Source organism: Lepisosteus platostomus, chromosome 19, assembly GCF_059453375.1.
Source record: "Lepisosteus platostomus isolate fLepPlt1 chromosome 19, fLepPlt1.hap1, whole genome shotgun sequence".
In the NCBI taxonomy this organism is placed as follows: Eukaryota; Metazoa; Chordata; class Actinopteri; order Semionotiformes; family Lepisosteidae; genus Lepisosteus; species Lepisosteus platostomus.
This window is the reverse complement of record NC_142629.1, coordinates 12792441-12813422: the sequence shown is the minus strand read 5'-3', so window position 1 is coordinate 12813422 and position 20982 is coordinate 12792441. Positions and strand designations below refer to the sequence as shown.

Genomic DNA, 20982 nt, shown 5'->3' with positions numbered 1-20982 from the left:
GTTTCCATCAGCCAGTGCCTGATCCCTGTATCTACTGTACAATACACTAATGTGACCTGCTTTAATAGGAAGTGCAAAGCGTGTGTGTTTCACAAGCAATGAGCAACTGTGCTGATCTGCATTCATGACCTGGAGGACAAGTCTAACAGTGGTATGGGAGGCAGACGTCCAGGCTGTAAAAAGACAGAAACAAGCGGAAACTTGGACATAACCCACTCGAGGTGCAAGGTCATCTGTCTCTCCCTCTTTAAAGCTCTGCTCCTCTACAGTGCTACAAAACCGGGTGCCGCACTCACTGGACTGCAATAAGAAACCATTTGGATTTCTCAGGTTTAAATACACCATCATCATTGAGCCTTATGAGAAGCTCTCAAGATAATCATGAAAGAATTTGATGATCTGAAAAAGAACTTGGTGACAATCATTTTTTTTATTTTTTCCAAGAGATCTTACAGTTTATGTCTTCACAATATCAGGTTAAAAACTTTTATTCTATTCCTGTGTTTTCCCACAATATGGATATGTTGTTTTAGAATAATTCAAAACTCTTACAAAGGATTTGTCCCTGACCTGAGTCTCCAGCCTCTGAGTCTGACTCAAACTGTATTTGAATGTTGATCATTTGTTCTAAAACACAATTCACAGGGTGAAAATGCACACAAGAATGTATAATCTTCCTTGATAGCGCATATCTTATTAATATTGGAAGTATGGTGAAAATCTGCTCAGAACACCCTTAAAAGTACCCTACAGAAGGTGACTGTATCCAAAACACAAAACAGAAGAGACAATGAGAGGTTTCAAATTCCAGTTGTTTTTTTTTCCCCATTTTCTATATAATAAATGTATCGTTTTTCAAAGCTTGCTTTAAACTTTGTAACAGAACCCCCCTTTGAAACAAAAAGGACGTGCAAAGACTCCTGTTTTCAAAATTCGCTGAACATTGTTCAGGCCTGCCAATCTTAATGAAAAACGAGAAGGCGTACTCCTTTACTTAGGGGATTGTTCTTACACGTGATTCTTAAAACACGAAGAAGTCTCTAGCCTAGGGAACAGATGTCGAGTTTGGTTGCATTTGCATCTTTTGACAATGGAGACCAGTCAGAAAGCGCAGTCTCTTCTGTCATTTGGCAAGGCATTAAACACTTTTTAATTCAAACCAGGGAAAGTAAAGTAAGGTTGAGGGAGCCTAATCTCTGGCTGTTGAAGTCATTACTAATGTTTCACATCTTTAATCCGGACGGAGGAGCCGGATGGGTCTTAATGGTGCCAAACTGGCTCATTTCGTGACTCTGTCAGGCAGCAGCCCCTGCAGGGCAGGAACATTTCTTCACAAACACATGGAGGCATATAAACCCTCCAGCCTACCACCATACTATATCTGCTTTGAGCAGGAGAGAGAAATTGAACACAGCGATGTCTCATGCACAAATCGTCCTTATATGCAACGATATGCGTGTATGATGATTTCCCCATGTGCAGTCGAATCGAGATGCAAAAAATGAGCAAAAAGCACTTCTCATAAACAGTCCTCTGTTGTTACTCTGTAGTGGACTGATCTGCCCACGATTCTGTTTAAAACCGTCCGACTATGACTCTGACTTACCGTGAGAGAGTTGAAATTTAAAAACTCTGTAATAAAAATCCCCCCCCACCTCCCCATCCCCTTCCTCTTCCTCTGAGTCCGGAAGCCCGGGACTCCGGCTCAGGACAGCAGCTGGATGACCTCCCTGGCCCTCCGCGTCCCCTCCTTGGCCCCGCTCTCTGTCCCGTCCTGCTCGTTGACCAGCGCCTCGGCCCGCGTCACCGTGGTGTCCCGCGCACTGCCGCGCAGCCCCTCCAGGTACTGCAGGAGGATGGCGAAGCTCTCTTCCGGGACCTCCAGACAGACATCACACAGGCACAGTCAGACACCCGGGATTCACGCCCCCACGCCCATCTACATCGCCACAGCCCACAGGCGCCTGGACTATATACCCACCTCGCCCTCACCTGCCACTTCGCAATCTCAAGTCACCTTTGGTTTTGCTGAAGCCTTTTAAAGAACATGGAGGTTTCAAATGAGAAGCGAGCATCTGGTCAACCCTAATTTGACCTGTAACCTACTGATCCAAAGATCTCATCCAGCCATTACATTACACTTCAACAATTGACTTCAAGAATACAGCTGGGTAGCTTGCTTCAGACCCCCACAACTCTTTGTGTAAAGAAGGGCCTCTTGCATATCTTCTCAGTTTCCACCTGTTTTCCTTTTCTCACAAGAGCTCTTGAAGTAGTGCATTGGGTTGACTTTAAAACCTTTACTGTGTTTAACTACTTGTTCTAAATTCCCTTATTGTTTTCTCTGTAAATGACCAAAAGAGATTGAATTTCATCAAGGTATCATTAAGTACTAGTTTTTTTAATTTGCAATTGGTTGTGGGCCATACTTTTAATTGTATCTGAGTCAGTCTATACTGATAAGGTTTGTTTTTCAAAAGCAGAGCAGGCCTTTATCATAATTGTCTTATTGCCAGTATTATAAGGAGCAAAGAGCAGAGATGTGATTTGAGGAACAGTTATAGCAAAGCTTCAGGCAGATAAACATACACAGGCACAGCTGTGGCTGATAGTCTGCACTATGTAATCAGCTGTACTGAATCATAGATTCTGTGTAGGTAATTTGGCACCATCTGTCATTTGTGAGGAACATAACCAATAATGCCAGAACAAGCGATAAAAGTACTCAAATTCCCTCAAGGGCTTAGACAAAGTCAACAAAGTGAACTACAGAATGAAGAGTGAAATACGAACCACAAGACACATGCGGAAACTACTTAAGTGCTTGATCATTTTTTTAAAAAGTCCAGAATTAAGACATTTCTAATGCATTATTCATTAGCACTTTGCAAATATCTAAACTCTGACGTTTTAAGTGCTTTGACAATCTGGACAGGATTCTCCCTGTCTCATCCCCATCTCTCTCTGGACAGCACTGATGTGACTGACTCTCTGAGCTTTGGAGCAGAAACTGAGCTCACATGCTTCACAGGAACAGACACTCATGGATCAGGAATGGCTTCTGCACAACAGCTGGCAAAGCCAGGAATATTTTACAGCCTGTGATCTTTAAATCTCTTATCTCTACTAGCAGAAGACTATTCCGCAGACAGATCTGTTATTCAGAACACAGGCATCTGAAGATTAGAAAAAATGGACACGTGCCATAAACCTGCTATGTCAATCTGCACTGCAAACCCTGCAACTGGATATGGTAAGCTGTCTTAGCCAAACAGTAACATCAGAAGGCTTTCCTTGGAGCAGATGTTTCCAAGAAGCACAATTTCCTTTTTATTTTCAGAATGCAAAGAATTTGATTTTAGCATAGAATCTCAGCTTTGCTTACCTTGTCGCTGTCGTACATGTGCTGCAGAAGCCAGGTCTGTCTCGTCTTCTGAAACCTCCACTGTGCGCGGTTCTGAGACCAGCTGCAATCAATCAAACAGCACAGGAATCAACCACTGGGCAGCCCAGCATGCAGAACACAATCTGTCCAATGCAGCGTGCAGCTTTTTTTAAAACAAAGAATCTGATTTTTTAACCAATTGGCAAAAAAGTGAAGCCATTTCACACTGTATAACCGTTGCTTGTGAAAAAGGTAATGTAGAAAAATTTCCAATAAGTCTTAAATGTTGACTTGAAGATTCCTCCTTAATAAGGAGGAATAAGGGTTCCTATGTGGACATACAGTGGCCATACACTCATACGATAATCAGAGTTTCTTGGAAATTATTCTATCAGACCACTGATAAAAATAGCTGTAGAATTCAAAACCATGATCGACAAGAGGGAGATAAATCAATACTTTGGTGCTGAAAGGAGAGAGAAATCACAGTGCAATGGCAGGAGACACCTTAACCTACAAAACTAGATAAAATAGCGAAACTTTGGAGCAAAAGCCAAAGAAAAACTAACTTAATGCCGCCACACACAAGACAAAAACCCTCAGAAAGTTAAAGACCTTTAACAGTCACATCACTCCAAAGTCTTGTCTGGAAGATGAATCCCCTGCTGTTAAATTTGGGAAAACAGTCGAGATTAAACAGTGGCCAGTCTGTAATGTATTGGCTGCAAATGAAATCGCTCACTGGGACACGGACAAAAAGTCCTTTTCACACCTGACAGGGAGCCAGCCTCGTCCTGGAAGCTATTTTATCTCCTGTCTGCAGGGGGGGCACTGCGCACTGCGACACCGCAAGGCTTCAGGAAATCTTCATTCTGTGAGGCACTTGCTTGGTTTCCAGGCCAGGGGAGAGGGGCTTACACAGCATTCTCCCTCTGGCCTCGGAGCTCTCTCTCCTGACAGCCCAGCTGATATTAAAAACTCCCCCTCCCTGAAGAATGCAGCTCGAGCCTTTCTGTCGCACTGCCAGGAGACTCCACTGCTGTTAGTACCCAGTGCCGTGCCACAGCTCAGTCAGCCCCCTGTCTCCGTCCTCACCCAGGGCTGCCAGAAGTGCTGAATCACTGCTTTCTTTTGTTCGCTGCTGTTTTCTTTGTTTTTGTGAAGCCTGCTGAGGCAACCCAGCACAGACCAACGGCTTTCTCTTGTGAAAGCAGCCGGGTTGGTTAAGACACCATTTGGGAATACTAGTGTACCGTTCCGGACACCACGTTACAAAACGGGCATCGGCGCTCTGGAATCAGTGCACAGAAGACCTGCGGGTTTAATCCCAGGTCTAAAGGAATGTCCTGCACCGACACCTTCCAATTAACTTGGAAGAACCGAATCAGTTTAATTTTGAAGAGAAAATCATTTAAAGGGACTGGAATTGGTACTCAAAGTCATCCCAATGATGAACTTCAAGAAGAACAGAACAGCTTGAATCATGTGACACAAGAGGAAACCATGGGGAAACTATGGGCAACAAAACGGGCTGTGAGAACCTAGTTCAAGCTGACACCCTGCTCTTTCTGAAAGCATATGCGCAGGACAAGCGTTGGCTAGAAATGAAACGAGCCAGATGAGCCAAACAGTCTCATCTCACTTGCAACCTTGTCAGCCGTCCTGCTCTGAAATGTTTTTTTCAAATACGTGAACTTTAAAGCTACCAAACGATGTCTTTTTTTATTGCTCAGATTATTTATCGGCTGAAATTGACCTCTTTGCCTTTCACACGCACTTTCCACTGAGAACACCCCCTAATCATTGTCTGAGCTACGAGTCCCCACAATGTCTCAGACTGGTCCAGGATCGGTTATAACCACCAGCCACACCAATCACCCAGCCACCCACCAATATGAGCGTAACCACGGAGGTGTCCTCTAAGCCCTAGGGGGCGCTCTTATGCTTCCTCTGTAAACTCCAAGGATGATTAAAACTTGGAGACTGCACAACCGAGTGCAGTCACCACCTACAGAATCCCAGTCATGGACAGCTCCAAATGGACTCGGGCTCAGCCCCCAGACAAGAGCCTGTATTGTTTGACTCAGACAGGCGTTTTTGAGGAGAGGAGTGAATCTGAACAAGACTTAATTCACAAAGTTAGGAGGCAGCCTCTTGAGTCAGTTTGTGCTTAAAGTAAAATGTATTAAAACCCCAATCACCCCATCTCTATGGAAACAGGCATCACAGGCAGGCAATACTGATAGAAATAATGCCAGCAATACCACAATAAATGAGATCTGGCTCTTTAAAAAGAGGCACTGTATGTGCTGAACTTTATAAAAGCTGTCCTTAAGCAATGCAATCAGCTCAGCAGTTTTCTTATCCATCTGTGCATGACTTTTTGGTGGTGTGTTACAAATAATATCAGGAGAAGATAATGCTACTGGTCCAAGGACAAAACAATGTAGAGACCTCTCTTTTCATCACAAAATCAGAACCATCAGCAATAACAGGCAGAACACAAGAACTTCAAATGCTGCGACGCAGTACAGTAGTTAGAGTGGCTATTTCTAACACAGTTGTTGCTACAGAAAGAAGACAGAAAGATCACATGAACTTTATTAGATTTTCAAAGCTGCTCGAAGAATTAAGTAAACCATGCCAATCACTTCTTTTCATGCTCATATAGGCCACGTGCTTCCTCTTAACACTGGTCATAATATTTAAAAGACCCCCTAGACATGATCCCTCAGGTCCTACTGGCTACAGACAGCTGTCTGCTTTGTTTTCGGGACTACCTACAGTACGTTTTCACAATGGAAGAACCATGTTTCAAGTAAAGAGTTTAAAATGATGTAAAAACACACCAAAGGCAGATTATCATCCAGTGAGAGGAGGCTGATTTTTACTCTTTAAATGTAAAACGCTGGTGCAAAAATGGAGCTCTCCCTGTTGTTACAGCTAGGCCTCCCCTCTGGTTCGCCTGGTTCCCTGTTCAGAAACCTCTGGCAGAGAAAAGCAACCCAATCCTACAGCAGCCACAGGGAAGACTTTAGACCGGCAATAGAAAACCCTTTAGGAACTGTTTCTTCAACAACGCAATAAAAAACAAATCTATTCAGCAGATGCTTTCCAAAGTCCAAAGTGACTTGTAGAGTCTAGAAGGCAGTAACAGGTCCCTAGTTTGATGCTCCAGAAAAGAAGTAAAAGGAGGGTCAAATATTCTGAAAAGTGAAAACCTCCTGAAAGGCTTACATCACCCACTTTCTTTAACAGATTCATGTAGTTGTTTTTAAGGGCTGAAACAACAGATTACTGTGGCCTTGCAAGATTATGTAGAACAGAGCTACTTGTGTATTGTACACAAATTAATAAACTGTGATGTCTATAATTGTAAACAGGTTATTGCAGTGTAGTTAAACAAGAAAAAGACATGCATTTAAGTATTTAACAAAGTTTTAAATATTGTCAAATATAATCAGAAGACTAATATTTTGAGTGTCTGCCCATTTGTTCTCTGGCAGTCAGCTCTGGCTTTAATGTTATCAAAATATCATTTATGTTTAATCCTGAAATATTCTCGAAGAATATTACAAGGGAATTCATTTTATTTCAGGGGAAATGCTCAGTTTTAATTCTAAAGTGTACTCGCATAAGGATAACTAATAAGGATAGGTTTTTATTTTTAACTACAAAGATGAGGAATACAGCTGTTATGTGACTATTATTAAACACATGGTTTTACTGATCTGTAATATTTCCAGTTAACTGTAAGCTTCCCGCAAAAGTCGGTGTTCCCGAGCTTTTTGAACAGTACAAAGCGTTCGTTTCGGACAGCGAGGAGCCTGCCTCTAGGACTCTGTTCTCCTCGCCTCGCACCCTTGCTCGCGGCTCACCGGGCTGCAGCCCGGGCAGAATGTAATGGAACGGTTTTAGCGAGAAGCCGTATTCTGTTATTAATCTGTCCGGAAAGTGACCCCAAAGGCTTTTTCTATGTCCCGCTATAGTCAAATCCAAGGAACTCTGCTGGTCTCCATGGGAACAATCTCCCAGGTCAATGAAGGGTCAGGAAACAGAACTTGCTAGTCTTACCGGGAGCTGCATGACAATTCTGTAGCAGCAACAGGGTCGTCTGACAGAATCTGAGAACTATGTTACCGTGAGCAACCTGACAATCTCTTGACTTGCTCACATGATACTGCCCCACTATCTTTTAGTTTCCTCTGACTACTGAGAAGGGAGAGAATAACAGGTTTTTTATGTCTTTTTCAGGTACTTACCAAGACTAGATTTGATTTAAAACCAGACTTATTACTAGAATTGAGTCTTTAATTATGACATTACTGCATTATGGATGCTAATTGAGATATGTTACAAAGAACAGCGAATGAATATGTACATAGACAGATACGTATACATCTATACTTATAGACAGATGGATAGATACAATTTTACAGGCTTTGAAAAACTCTGAACACACAGGGGCCTGGGAAGAAGGAAATATAATTATGCCCTAATGTGATATACCAGATTCCACAACCCCCCCAAGCTCATCGGCTTCCCTATCAAGAACAGGTCACTGAGCTGCCTTCACACTCAACGCTTGTGAGTGTGCTCCTTCTGAGGAGTATAATGATAAACAGGACTGTACTGTTCTCCCACTGGCCCTCTGCAAGGGATATTTCTAAAGCTTTGAACAATATTACAGAGGTGTTAATAATAATAATAATAATAAGAAGAATTGCTTACACTTACTACTTTTCTGGACAGTCAAAGTGCTTTACAGGTAATGGGGACTCTCCTCACCCACCACCAATATGTAGCCCCACCTGGATGATGTGACAGCAGCCATAGGGTGCCAGGACACTCCCCACACACCAGCTATTAGTGTGGAGGATAACAGAGTAATGAAGCCAGTTCAGAGATGGGGATTATTAGGAGGCCATGATTGGTAAGGGCCAATAGGAAATTTGGCCAGGATGCCGGGGTTACACCCCTACTCTTTTTGAGAAACGCCCTTTTAATCAGGACCTCGGTTTTACGTCTCATCTGAAGGACGGCGCCTGTTTTACAGTATAGTGTCCCTGTCACTATACTGGGACATGCCGCAGGGTGAGCGCCCCCTGTTGGCCCCACTAACACCTCTTCCAGCAGCAACCTTAGTTTTTCCCATCCAGGTACTAACCAGGCTCACACCTGCTGATCTTCAGTGAGTTATAGGTTGATATGGCTGCTGGCCATATCTGCTTTCAGATTGATTAGTTACACAGATACACCTTTAATAAACCCTACTAATAAATGACCCGTCTCACTGCACACTGGCGAAACTGAGACTGGTTTATGGTGTTATGTCTAATAAATTTTTCTCCATGACAGCCGTCACGTGGCTCACAATACATAAATACTTCTCTCACACTATCCTGAAAAGACATATTACATGGGCAATTTGCATTTACACAACTTGTGAGTTAGAAGAAAATTAATATTAGAGCCACATTTGTTTTCATACTTGACCATCAGAAACTGGGGTCAAACAGGTCTGATGTAAGACTCTCAGAATCCATCATCCATCAAAAATATATATTCATTACCGTTTGCAATTTTCCCTAAAAACCCCATCATATAAAAACTAGAAGGATCCCTGCCGATATGCAAAGCAACATGGATTTAAATGACGGTAACTTACTACTTTAATCAGTTAAGCAACAACTAGAAAGATCTACAGCCCTTGAACATGAATATATTCAGGCTGACATGGCAACTGAATAATGCTTAAAGAAAGAAAAAGTACTGAGAAAAAAGAGAGACATAAGTACAGATACAATATTGGAATTATGTCTGTGTTCCTAGCCAGGAAACTTTTATGATATGAAGAACACAGAACATTAGTATTAACTCATCATGGATAAACTACAACACAATATATTTTCCCATTCAGGAAATTACTTTATTTCCTCAAGAGTTCAAGTGAAAATCCTACAGTGTTTTAAGAATCAAACAAAATGATTTACATCAATAGATAACGTAATAGTGATGACAACTCCCAAAAGTGGTTGTCATGATCAGAGAATCTGGGCTGGTAAACAAATCTAAGAATTTAGGGTGGGCTTGTCATTGTTTCATGAAGAAAAACAATAGGTTGCCAAATTCTACTCTCTTCCCATTTACCATTCCTGCTTCATGGTTATTCTATTTTTGAGAAATGTGGGAATGCTTTCTGAAATTCTTCCCACTGGAAAGTTATGGACAGTGTATGAGCTACGGAATTCCTCAAAGACCAGCAGTCAGACTCCGGACACGTGGAGAAAACTTCTCACAGAACACAAAGTGGATGAAATTGTTTTCTCCTCGGTTCTCGGAAGAAACCTCAGCCCATATTCTGATGTCAGAGAGACAGGCGTTTTCCCCCCTGCGACAGGGACCCAGATCGACCGGACAGGTCCTCTCTCACCAGGACAGGGGCTCCAGAGAGTTCAGGGAGAGCATACGCAGATCTCTCACGACAAGGCACAGCAGCTGTAAACGTCTTATGTTAACTCTCCTGAACTTCATATAAAGTTTCTGAGCTAGATTTCAACACGAAACACATGTCCTTAACTTAACAGGCCCCGTGCCTCATTTATAAACATAAGCATCAAGATTAAAAAAGCCAGCCAGCTGTCCAGTCTGGATGTACAATACTCCTTCGCCGGCGAAAACAGACACTGCAGCCTGTGATCAGCTTCTTCCCATCTCTCTGAGCCTGGTTATGAAGTAAAAACGCGAGCAGTGAGAATTAGGGAAAAAACAGTATCGGGAATACTATGCTCCTCTAGAGAAAACAGAGGGAAGCTGCTCTACTCCAACTCGCATGGTAAGAATAGTTATAAGTGGTGGCCATTCAGTCTCCTGGCCAACTGCTAATATCTTACTATAATATGACTTACAGTTCAAGAATGGTTATAGTAATAATAATAATAATTGCTTACACTTATATAGCGCTTTTCTGGACACTCCACTCAAAGCTCTTTACAGGTAATGGGGACTCCCCTCCACCACCACCAGTGTGCAGCCCCACCTGGATGATGTGACGGCAGCCATAGTGCGCCAGAACGCTCCCCACACATCAGCTATCAGTGGGGAGGAGAACAAAGTAATGAAGCCAATTCATAGATGGGGATTATTAGGAGGCCATGATTGGTAAGGGCCAATGGGAAATTTGGCCAGGACACCGGGGTTACACCCCTACTCTTTTCCAGAAACGCCCTGGGATTTTTAATGACCACAGAGAGTCAGGACCTCAGTTTTACGTCTCATCCGAAGGACAGCGCCTGTTTACAGTATAGTGTAGTGTCCCCATCACTATACTGGGGCATTAGGACCCACATGGACCGCAGGATGAGCACCACCTGCTGGCCCCACTAACACCTCTTCCAGCAGCAACCTTAGTTTTTCCCAGGAGGTCTCCTATCCAGGTACTGACCAGGATCACACCTGCTTAGCTTCAGTGGGTTGTGAACCAACTGCATGTGTAATTACTTCTTACTCAAGTCTTACTTGAGCTTTAGCAAACATGAGCCCCACGTGGCGTGGTTTAAGCCTTTCCCTGCTACCCCTGCACAGCGTGGTCGGTTTGGGAGAATTTGTGTGCTGGCTGGCGGCTCAGCTCCAAACTGCAGCTCCATCACTCTTCCAACTTGCCGGTTGCCACCTAACCTGCTGCCTTCGTGATTTAATCCTAAAGGGAAGACAACTATACCAAATAAACTACAGTATACCGAATACATTTTAGTAACCCTGCTTTTTCAGCCAGCGAGTAAAAGCTTTTGTTTTGAGTGCAGCTCAAGTGTCACAGTCCAGAAATCAGGGTCTCTGGTCTGAGCTGTCATTAGCTAACTGATCAGGCTTGCCCAAGAGGCTGGAGTCCAGCAGTGGGTTCCCTGGTGTTCACTTACAGAAGTCCTTCACAGATGTCAACTACTCCTTCGACCCAAGCAAACTCTCCTGAAAACCCCACAGGCTTTTCTCCACGAATGAAGGTATCTTAGCGTAAAGATCAACCCATTCTGATAGGCAGGTAGCATTTTGTTTCCCTTGGTCCTCATAAATCCTCCAATCCATCATGGTGTGCCACAGGGTTCAGTCTTGGGGCCCATTACTTCTTCTCGGTTAGATTGCTCTCAAACACGGCCTTCAGTTTCTCTGTTATGAGATTTCTTTACAATGTCTTTTTCCCTCCAATTTCCCACTTCTGTCACTTATCACTTGTGTGTCTGACATCAAGTTCTAGTGAATTTTAAATTCCTCAAAGTTAAATAGTGAAAAAACAGAACTTTTACTGGTGGATCGCAAATGTCAGCTGAAAAAGCTCTTCTCATTAAACGGCAATATGCCCAACACTCTGCAGCTAGACTTCTAACTCACCACGGACTTTGGCAGCACATCACTACTACACTTAATTCTTCACACTGAATACCTATAAAGTCACATATAAGATTTTTTACTGACTTTTAAGGCTCTAAATAATCTGACTCCATCATTCATCTCTGAATTCCTCCATGTTTACACTCCCTCCTGTAGGCTCCATTCAGTTGCTCACTATACCCGAGACTAAATCTACCTTTTCTGCTGCTGTTATAGAATTATCGCCCTTCCTTAGACACTTCGCGAGACTATTATTATTATTATTATTATTATTATTATTATTATTATTATTATTATTTACTACTACTACTACTACTACTACTACTAATATCGGGGAGGTTACAAGACCTCCTGTGTTTTTGACCAACTTGAATGACATTCTGTTTTTTAATCATAAATAAGCTGCAATGTAACTAGCAGCACTACAGTCGTAGGCCTTAACCTTTTTTGTCTCGAACAGAGAAGACCATGGGGAGGTCTGATTCAAGGCCTCAAATCCACTGACAAAGTCAACATGATGACCTTTTTCAGAATCAACAGTGAAACATGAACCAATGGATACAAGTGGAAACTGCATGGAAGTGCACTTAACACTGAGCACAGGAAAGGATTTTCTACACAAAGAGTTTTTGGACCCTGAATCAAGCTGAATCGCCACTTTGTTGGATGATATTATGGCTTCTTTCAATAAAGAGCAGGATGAACATCTCCAATCAATTATCTACTTTAATCGCTTAGATGAGCTGAATGGCTCATTCGAATGTCTCTCACATTAAATTCTTATAAAGAATAAATGGGATGATTACACCAAGTGCATGTATCCTAAGGAAGGCATAGACATTCTGACGCCTGACCCCTGCACCACGACCCCCTTGCTACCTCCAATTTGGGGGCTCTAAGGGACGTAATAAGCCTGGATTTAATAAGCCTTTAGATTAAAATAAAAGATTTGAGGATAAACAAAGAAAAAAGTGTGTGTCTAGTACAGGGAAGTGTGACAGTCTTCATTTTGGTGCATATTTCATTTCCTGCAACACTAACTGGCTTACTTGAGTTTGTGGTTAGAGTAGGACATAAAGTGTTTACGATCGCCGGAGTTCAGTTTCAGAAAGCGAAGCAGAAAATCGTTTATTAACAAATCCTCCCTCCAACAGATAGGCAGGAACCGTCCAACCCCAATACAGTGTGTGTGCCATGTGGCCCAGATAAAATCTACGCAGAAGGATCCTTGCCAGGGGCTAGCAGATTTTTTTAATTCCCACGAAAGTGAAATTGTGGAATTAATTACTGGGAACTACTGGAATAAGGAAAACAAGAATTCAATAACGACTGTTTGTTTCAGATAAAAAAAGCAGGCCACAGTAAGTTAAATAAACCTGGCTCTGTTATAAAGCACAGATCATTCAATCACAGCTGTGAAAGGCATGTTCCTGTGAAAAGTTAGAGAAGGTTTTCTTAACAATATGGATTTGTAGTTAAAAAGGAGTAAAACAATGCAGCTAGAAACACTACAAGACACATGCTCTGCCCTAAAAAAAGTATCTTAAAACTCCTGCAGGCCAGACCGTATATCTTCTTCAGCACTGAGAAGGCACTGCAGAAGACTACAGCTTGGCTATTTTCCATTCCTCTGCACAGGACCGGTAACAGGAATTCAGGCTGAATTCCCAAATTTACTAAAATATAAAGGCAAAATTACAGATCTAATACCGCGAAGTAAAATGAGGAATAAAAAAAACATACACCAAAATCTTCCCTAAAAGCCCAGTCTTTTAAACGATCTTTCAGTGACATTACCTTATGGTTCTAATCAGAATCTCAAATGTTTGTTTGCTGAACGCTCACTAAAAATTGAGCGCAGCAGAGTGCACAAATCGTTCCAGATGTGCGTTAATTGGCAACATCAGGGCTGACTGGGCCTGTGTGCGCTGGGTCGTCCCGACACTGCACAGCTGCTGTCCTTTTCCAGACCCAGCCTGATGCGAACAGGGTGCTTAAGGGACACAGGAATGCACCCCTGATGCTCACCCTACTGCTCTTCATGAATATACTCCCATCATCTCCAGCCAGAGTGTCAGGATTAGCTGGACAACATTTCATCACACCACAAGAACCGGGGCTCACTATGTTCCCAATAGACTTGTAGGGAAGCAGTGCAACAAGTATATACTTAAAGGGGCACCTGCAGTCCCAATTTCTCTGTTATTGAATCTCTGTAACAAAATAAACTCATTGATGTTCATAGAAACATTTTACGAATTTCGAAATGAAGCACAAAATCGTGAACTTTGTGAAGGTACTGTAAGTCACCATGTTGTCGCAAACCCACATTCGAGTTGCCACGAATCAAAACTGTCTCAAAATTGAAAGTAATATCTTTAAGGGATTAAAAGTGATGTATTCACAAGACTAGAAGTTTTGTTGCCTCGTTCTGAATCGCAGAACATGGCGCTGTGCACACCTGGAAACTGTGTCTATTTTGTGATGTAAATTGGAGGTTTTACATGTTATTGTGTACATTTTACTTTAATTGTGGTTTGAAATGCACAGTGCTGATTTTTTCTAACCCTAAAATATAAAAATAGCCCTGCAGTTCCCCTTTAATATTTTAAAGCTTTGCTAAGCAGAAATCATTTCTTATTCACACATTGCCCACTGCAAGTGGAAATGTGGTTCGTTTTTTATACCTGCAGCGGACCACAGTGATGAGTCTGGAATGGAACCTTTGGGTCTATTTGTGACCTCAGGAACTCTTTGACCTGTAGTCATCAGACTCTCAGTCCTTGAACTTCCTCGTGATCATGTATGTAGCCTCTGTCGAGATTCACGTTCCAAACTGGGAGGTGGGAGGAGGTAACAAAAAAAAGACATCAAAACTTTTCACAATGCACCACTGTAGTTCAATAAAGGCACAACTCGACTGACCATTCATGTATCCAACTCCCACAAGCTGGTCAGCAGATCTGAACATATCATTGAACCTTTTGTCATTCACACGTGCCATGAACAACACCTCCTTTATTTCATTTACTGTTCCTTTCATAGCTAGACAACTCTAGGCATTGAACAGCAGTAAAATAAGCAGACATCAGTGACTACAAGAAGTCAGTAACTTATTAAAATGCAAGTTATTAAAATTAAACTACACAGAAGAAACAACTTTAATAGTAATAGTCATGCATTTTTAAATGAGAATAAAAGTCCCAGAGTCTCCAAAGAGCTTGGGTAGTGATTTCCAGAGTATGGGTGCATATACATAACATGCCTTGTTAAGCTGAGAGTGCTGCCTCAAACTGGAAACTGGCTTTGACAAAAGCACACAGACAGTCTGACAGAAAACAGGGTCCAATGAAATCTGCAATAGGGGTGCTGTGCAAGTGAGTGATAACATCAGAGAAATGTTATCAAATCGAAAACTCACTGGCGACCAGTGGACCAGTGGAGTTTTGTCACAAAGGCGCCCTTGACATTCCCTGCTCAGAACACAAGCAGCAGGTGTCTCAACACATCGCTCCCTTCCCTCAGCACCAGAATCAAGCCTTACAGACCTTACAGTGCTGACGTGATGAAAGCAATAATACCACAGCGTCAGAACTCAGAAAGGTGTAAAACTGCAACACAAAGCTGAACAAAGGCTCTTTTTAACACTGTGAACATTAACCTTTTTGGTGGACCCATTTCATTTTAAGTCTTTACAGTATGTAACCAGATAAGAAAATTAAGAGCAAGTGTTCACAAGAATGAGCTGGCTAGAGAACTGTTTGTACAGCAGGGCTTTAACTGGAGCAGTGTGAGCAAAAAGCCTCACTCTAGGGTACAACAGCACAGTCCCACCCAGGATTTGAACTCACAAACCTTTGGTTTGGAAGTATTGAGCCCTAACCCCTACTCCACACTGCTGTCCCTGGCAGATCCATAAAGAGACTAATAACCAAGGTTATAGACCCACATCAGCAGGCCTCTCAGACCTGTCAATAACATTAGTGCTGACTGGGGTCACTGAAGTCAGAAGATGCTAGGTTGCATCCCCTGTAGATTGAATTACAGAAAGTTTTGATGCATCCAACTAATTGACTCAGTACAAGGTCCTGATCAGATTTAGCACAGACAGAAATGTGAGTCTTATCAGGAGGCGTCTCTAGATATAGGAGCTGGCTCAAACCTCACAAAATAAATCCAATTTATTTCTTTGTTTTACTCCCAAAGACAGAAGCAGGTCATTTGTTTGACGATTTGAATAGAGTTGCGATTATGAGGGCTTGTTTACAGATGTCCCTTTCCACAAGCCCTCCTGTGAGGTTCAGGTTTTTATGGGCGCTCAAAGAAAGACAGAAGTGTGATCTGAAGACAGCAACTTTCCATCGCTGCTACTGAGAATTAATCGCTTTATTTTTCTGAAACAGCGTTGAGTGAAAGCAAAGTGAGAGAGCAAAGCCAGCACCGCAAACATCCCAACTAAACATTAACCGTTCTTGGAAGCCTGGGCATGTTTCCTTGGGCCAGCCGAGTTTAAATTTCATTTCTCTGCACATTCTTGGCAAGAGAATTACAACTGACTGCAGGCTCTAGCCAAATACATAAAAACTAGACCCGGCTATATACTTTTCGGGCTCCAGGGGGAAGATGCTTTATGACTTGCTTGCTCCAAGTTAATTGTGTTAGAGATCTATGTCACACTTCAGCAGAATGAAAAACATCTTCTCCTGAACTTCAATGCAGTTCTGGTTTTTAAGGATGTCTGGATCGAGACCAGGCAATGTTTTGCTCTCTTTCGATAGGCATTATGGATCGGTGTGGCTACTTTCAACAAACGTTAAATGATGGTGACGTGCATGACTGCCAATTGGGAAGTACTGTTAAGCTAACAGTGCTCAACTTGTAACGAAAGAAAGTGTAAACATTTTCACCTGTAACAACAGAGGAAATAGTGCAAAGTGAGATACTTCTCGGAGTAACAAGCGTTGTCCCAAAAGTGTGGGGTAATAAAAAAATCAGACAACGGTTTTCCAATCTCGAAAACCTCCCGGTCTGGATTCTCTTACGACAGTGTATACAGCTTTTCTCTATTCAGCAGAAATGGACTGGTTCGCTTTCAAAATGTGTTTTGCATTATTGTTGCGCTTAAATGAAAGACATCGCAAACTCATCAAGCCGCCATTTTTCGGTTTGAATCGAGACGGAGAATATTCAAAGCTTTGTTGCTTCCTTGAAGACTTTGGCTCCAGTATTGTTAATTCCAGCTATTCTCTTTCTCTTTAAATGATGTATAAATATTTTTTTTTGCCTTCTTGTCAAAGGAAATATTTTGCTGTTTTCCCATTTTTGCACCTCAAGTCATTTAAGAAAATGAAGAGCAAACTGCACTGTAGAGAAGAATGTTCAGGCCCAGGTGATTGTGAACCTGCAGGATAAGTGCACTCTCGCCCTCTCCTGGGCTGCAGGGCATCTTACCAGGTGAGGTAGTCCAGAGCCAGCTCGGCAGCAGTCGCTTTAGAGGGCTCGGGCTTCTCCAGCGTCACCCCGGCTGCCTTCAGTCTCCTCTTCTCCTCCTTCTTCATCTCTTTCTTCACTTTTCTTTCCAGCTGCCTCCTCTCCTCTGGGCTTAAGTCTCCCCCCTCCTCCTCCTCCTCGTCCTCTCCTCCATCCTGTTCAGCCTCCTGTATTTAAACAGAAATCCACATCATAGGAAGGGATCACTCTACAAGAGATTAGGACTGAGTTTAGTCTTGGGGAAAAAAAAAGCAAGACAATGACACAAAATGGGTCCCTCCTTTTCATATGGTCAACACATCTCGGGCCTGGCAGGCTCAAACCACCTCAAAAGAGCATCTAGAGTATTTCATTCACCCTTTAACATTGTGCCGCACTCAGTCTGTCAAAGTCCTTGTTCTCTCTAGGCTGGATCATTGCAACATCTCCTAACTGGCTTGAGTGCATCGCCATTGACACCCCACCCTCCCCATCTCGCCCAGAAGCTTGATTACTGCTCTCTGTCTTGCTGCTCACACAGGTGGCCCCTGGCTCCACTCCCTGCTCTCAGCCCACTGAGGAGCCTCATCCTTCTCCACCACTGCCTCTACCAGGGTGTCCCTCGCCCTGCTGCTCTCCTCCCAGCCTGGCACCCTCTCCGACACCTGCTGCTGGCCACCTGGCTGTCCCTCCTCCCCCTGCCTGCCCCCTTGGACTGTACCCATCGATTCTACAGCATATCCATGTACACCTCTCTTCACTGCGTTCATTTTGTACAGTGCAGGAATTCTTTCGATAAAGGCGCCTTCTAAGGAAATGAATTACAACCGAGGTCAGCTCACTGCTGCTTGGTGAAGCTTGCTTGTCCAGTTGAAGTCTGTTTGTTTTAACTAGGGATCAGCCCCACTCCCTGGGATCAGTGTTAATCCGCCGAAGGGGGTGTGGCGGCTGGCCTCTGGCACAGTGAAAGGAAGTGATGTCACTCCTAACACCTCCACTGGTAAGCAAATACAGCTGAATACCAGCAACAGGCGAATCACACAGCAGACAAAAGTGTTGTTATGCTTCCCATTCCTCACAGATTCAAACAAACAGGAAGCCAGGAAGTGCCAGGACACCTGAAGCTAACCTGTAGTTTTGTTTACAAACCTGAACACTTCACTAAGCAAAGATTTGCTTAAGACCAGGGCTGTGTTAACACTAGGAGATGAAAGAGATGTTTCATTGTCTCAGACAACGTCCTGCTTTTTTAGTGCAGTTTTACGTAAAAGAATGAGAGAAAATGCTCAGACTGGGGAGACAACTACTTGACTACATCAGGTGTCTCTCTTAGGACATTCCAAAGATTTAAGAGGCTTATGTTTTTCTTAAAACCTTATTATACCAACAATCTATAATCTGTTGTAGTTAAAGCAGTCAAGTTTGCAGATAATACCAAAATAGCAGGATTCTTTTTCTTTTTCCACTTTCCAACCGTTTTGGTGCAATATATGCCACTCTCAATATATGAGACGTGTGCAATACATTTATAAATATAAATATAAATATATTGTGCAATACAACTTTTTGTGTACTGTTCTGTTCTGGTTTGTTCTTTGTGTGTTCTGGACTGTGAGTAACTTCTAAAAAATCTAAGGTTGCTACTGGAAGAGGTGTTAGTGGGGCCAGCAGGGGGTGCTCATCCTGCGGTCCATGTGGGTCCTAATGCCCCAGTATAGTGACGGGGACACTATACTGTAAACAGGCGCCATCCTTCGGATGAGATGTAAAACCGAGGTCCTGACTCTCTGTGGTCATTAAAAATCCCAGGGCGTTTCTTGAAAAGAGTAGGGGTGTAACCCCAGCATCCTGGCCAAATTTCTCATTGGCCCTTACCAATCATGGCCTCCTAATAATCCCCATCTATGAACTGGCTTCATTACTCTGCTCTCCTCCCCACTGATTGCTGATGTGTGGGGAGCGTTCTGGTGCACTATGGCTGCCGTCGCATCATCCAGGTGGGGCTGCACACTGGTGGTGGAGGGGAGTCCGCATTACCTGTAAAGAGCTTTGAGTGGAGTGTCCAGAAAAGCACTATATAAGTGTAAGCAATTATTATTCTTTACATCTTAATCTAGACAATGGAGGGGAGCAATAAAAAAAGCAAAATTCTAGAATAGTTTAGGATTTAATTGTGCAATGCTCTATTAAGATCTCCTTTAGAATACTGTGTACAATTGTGTATGTACACAATGTTATGAAAACATTGCTCTTGTGTAATTATTCCAGAGAAGAGCAGTCCTCATGATTCTTCTCTCCTGCTTCCATTTGCACTCTATGAATCGCTTGAAAGACTCTAGAGAAATAACAGTAACCATAAAGTTAAAACTCAACAAGAAGCAACAGAGCTCTGAAACTGAACCGCCAGTGCTGACAGAGACTGGCACCAGTTCACACGCATCAATACAGAAAAGAGCACCAGCTTGTGGGTAATCATCACATCTGCAAATTGAGAAAACAACATCTTGCAGCAAAGTAGGGCTGCTCCTTGTCAGGGAGAGACTGATGAAAAAGTCTTTGGAGAACTGACAGCATTGTTAATGAGTGAGGAGCCAGGCAGATAACCAGGGTCATTACTCTTGCAGTTTGGACAGGCTATGATAATTGTATCTCCTCAAGGCATACTCAAGTGCAACTGAGTGGGCCAGGATTTCCACTTGAACCAATGTATAACTGGGTGCTTCCCTTGCAAAGAAAGCGAGGACCTCTGAAACCAGCCTGGCCCTGCGTGAGAGCAGAGTGCCCCGACAGCTTACAGTCATGCTGCCTGCACCATTACGATCTGAACCAAGAACCCCACCTAATAAACCACACCATCGCATTAACTCGGTCCTCTACAGCAACCACAAACATACATGGTCAAATAAGTGCACGTTATTCAGTTCAAACCAAAAAACAAACAAAAAATATGATAATTCAGTGGTATTCATGCTAAACACACAGATATGACCTCCTCTGAATGCATTTTCCACCTTCTTTTCATTCTGCACTTTATTTTTCCTATTTTACTCATAACGTCTGGAAAGCGCTCTGAGTGCCCAGAATGTCTTTAGCCCTTTCTGCCAAACTTCCCTGGGAGTGTGTCAAAGCTGGGTGGTCCTCATGCAGATCAGGGAGGGGGAGGGTCATTAATTAGGGAAGATGAGGGGTTTTGATCATAAACCCTTCCTTTGCGATCCGATTAGCTTTGCAAGAGAAAGTCCCAACCATCCAACCAAGTGAAGAGCCCGACCCATTGTAAATAAATTCTAACAGTAAACAGATAACTTTGGCAAACAAAGGCCTCCTTGATCAAAATCAGGGCATGAATTCCTCCACTCTGCCCTGCTTTGTGTGTGTTTTTCTCGGCTGCAGAAGAGCAGAAGAAAACAGCCTATAAATTTTGACACAGATTTCTCCTGTTGGCCATGCGGCATGAGAGAGGCCCATCTTTCTCACTTGAATCTTGCTTAGCTCATCCAAGTATCAATTCCAGCTGTTTACTGAAGGCTTGAGAGTAGGGCATCACCTTTAATGGTGTGGTTTGTCCCAGACACCAACAAATCTAGTATTTTCCAGGCCTTTTTTTAATGGCTTTCCATTGATGAGTCAATTTAAACTCTTCATTTCCTCTGGGCTGTAGGTTTATTGCTCAAGTTCACTCTCTGCTATCTGATGCGATCTCATCAAGAACAGAAAAGCTTCTTGCATCCCAAGATCCAATC

General features: G+C 42.9%; 1 protein-coding gene across 1 annotated transcript in view; it reads right to left on the bottom strand.

The window, feature by feature from the left end:
• Positions 1-411: 411 nt before the first annotated feature.
• Positions 412-20982, bottom strand: part of chlsn (cholesin) — a 129552-nt gene continuing 108981 nt past the window's right edge. The window contains exons 4-6 of the mRNA XM_088612845.1: positions 17222-17427; positions 3386-3467; positions 412-1879 (exon numbers count right to left, since the gene is read on the bottom strand). Coding sequence (XP_088468971.1) covers positions 1706-1879; positions 3386-3467; positions 17222-17427 — 462 coding nt within the window. The 3' untranslated portion in view covers positions 412-1705. The remainder of the gene's footprint in view (positions 1880-3385; positions 3468-17221; positions 17428-20982) is intronic.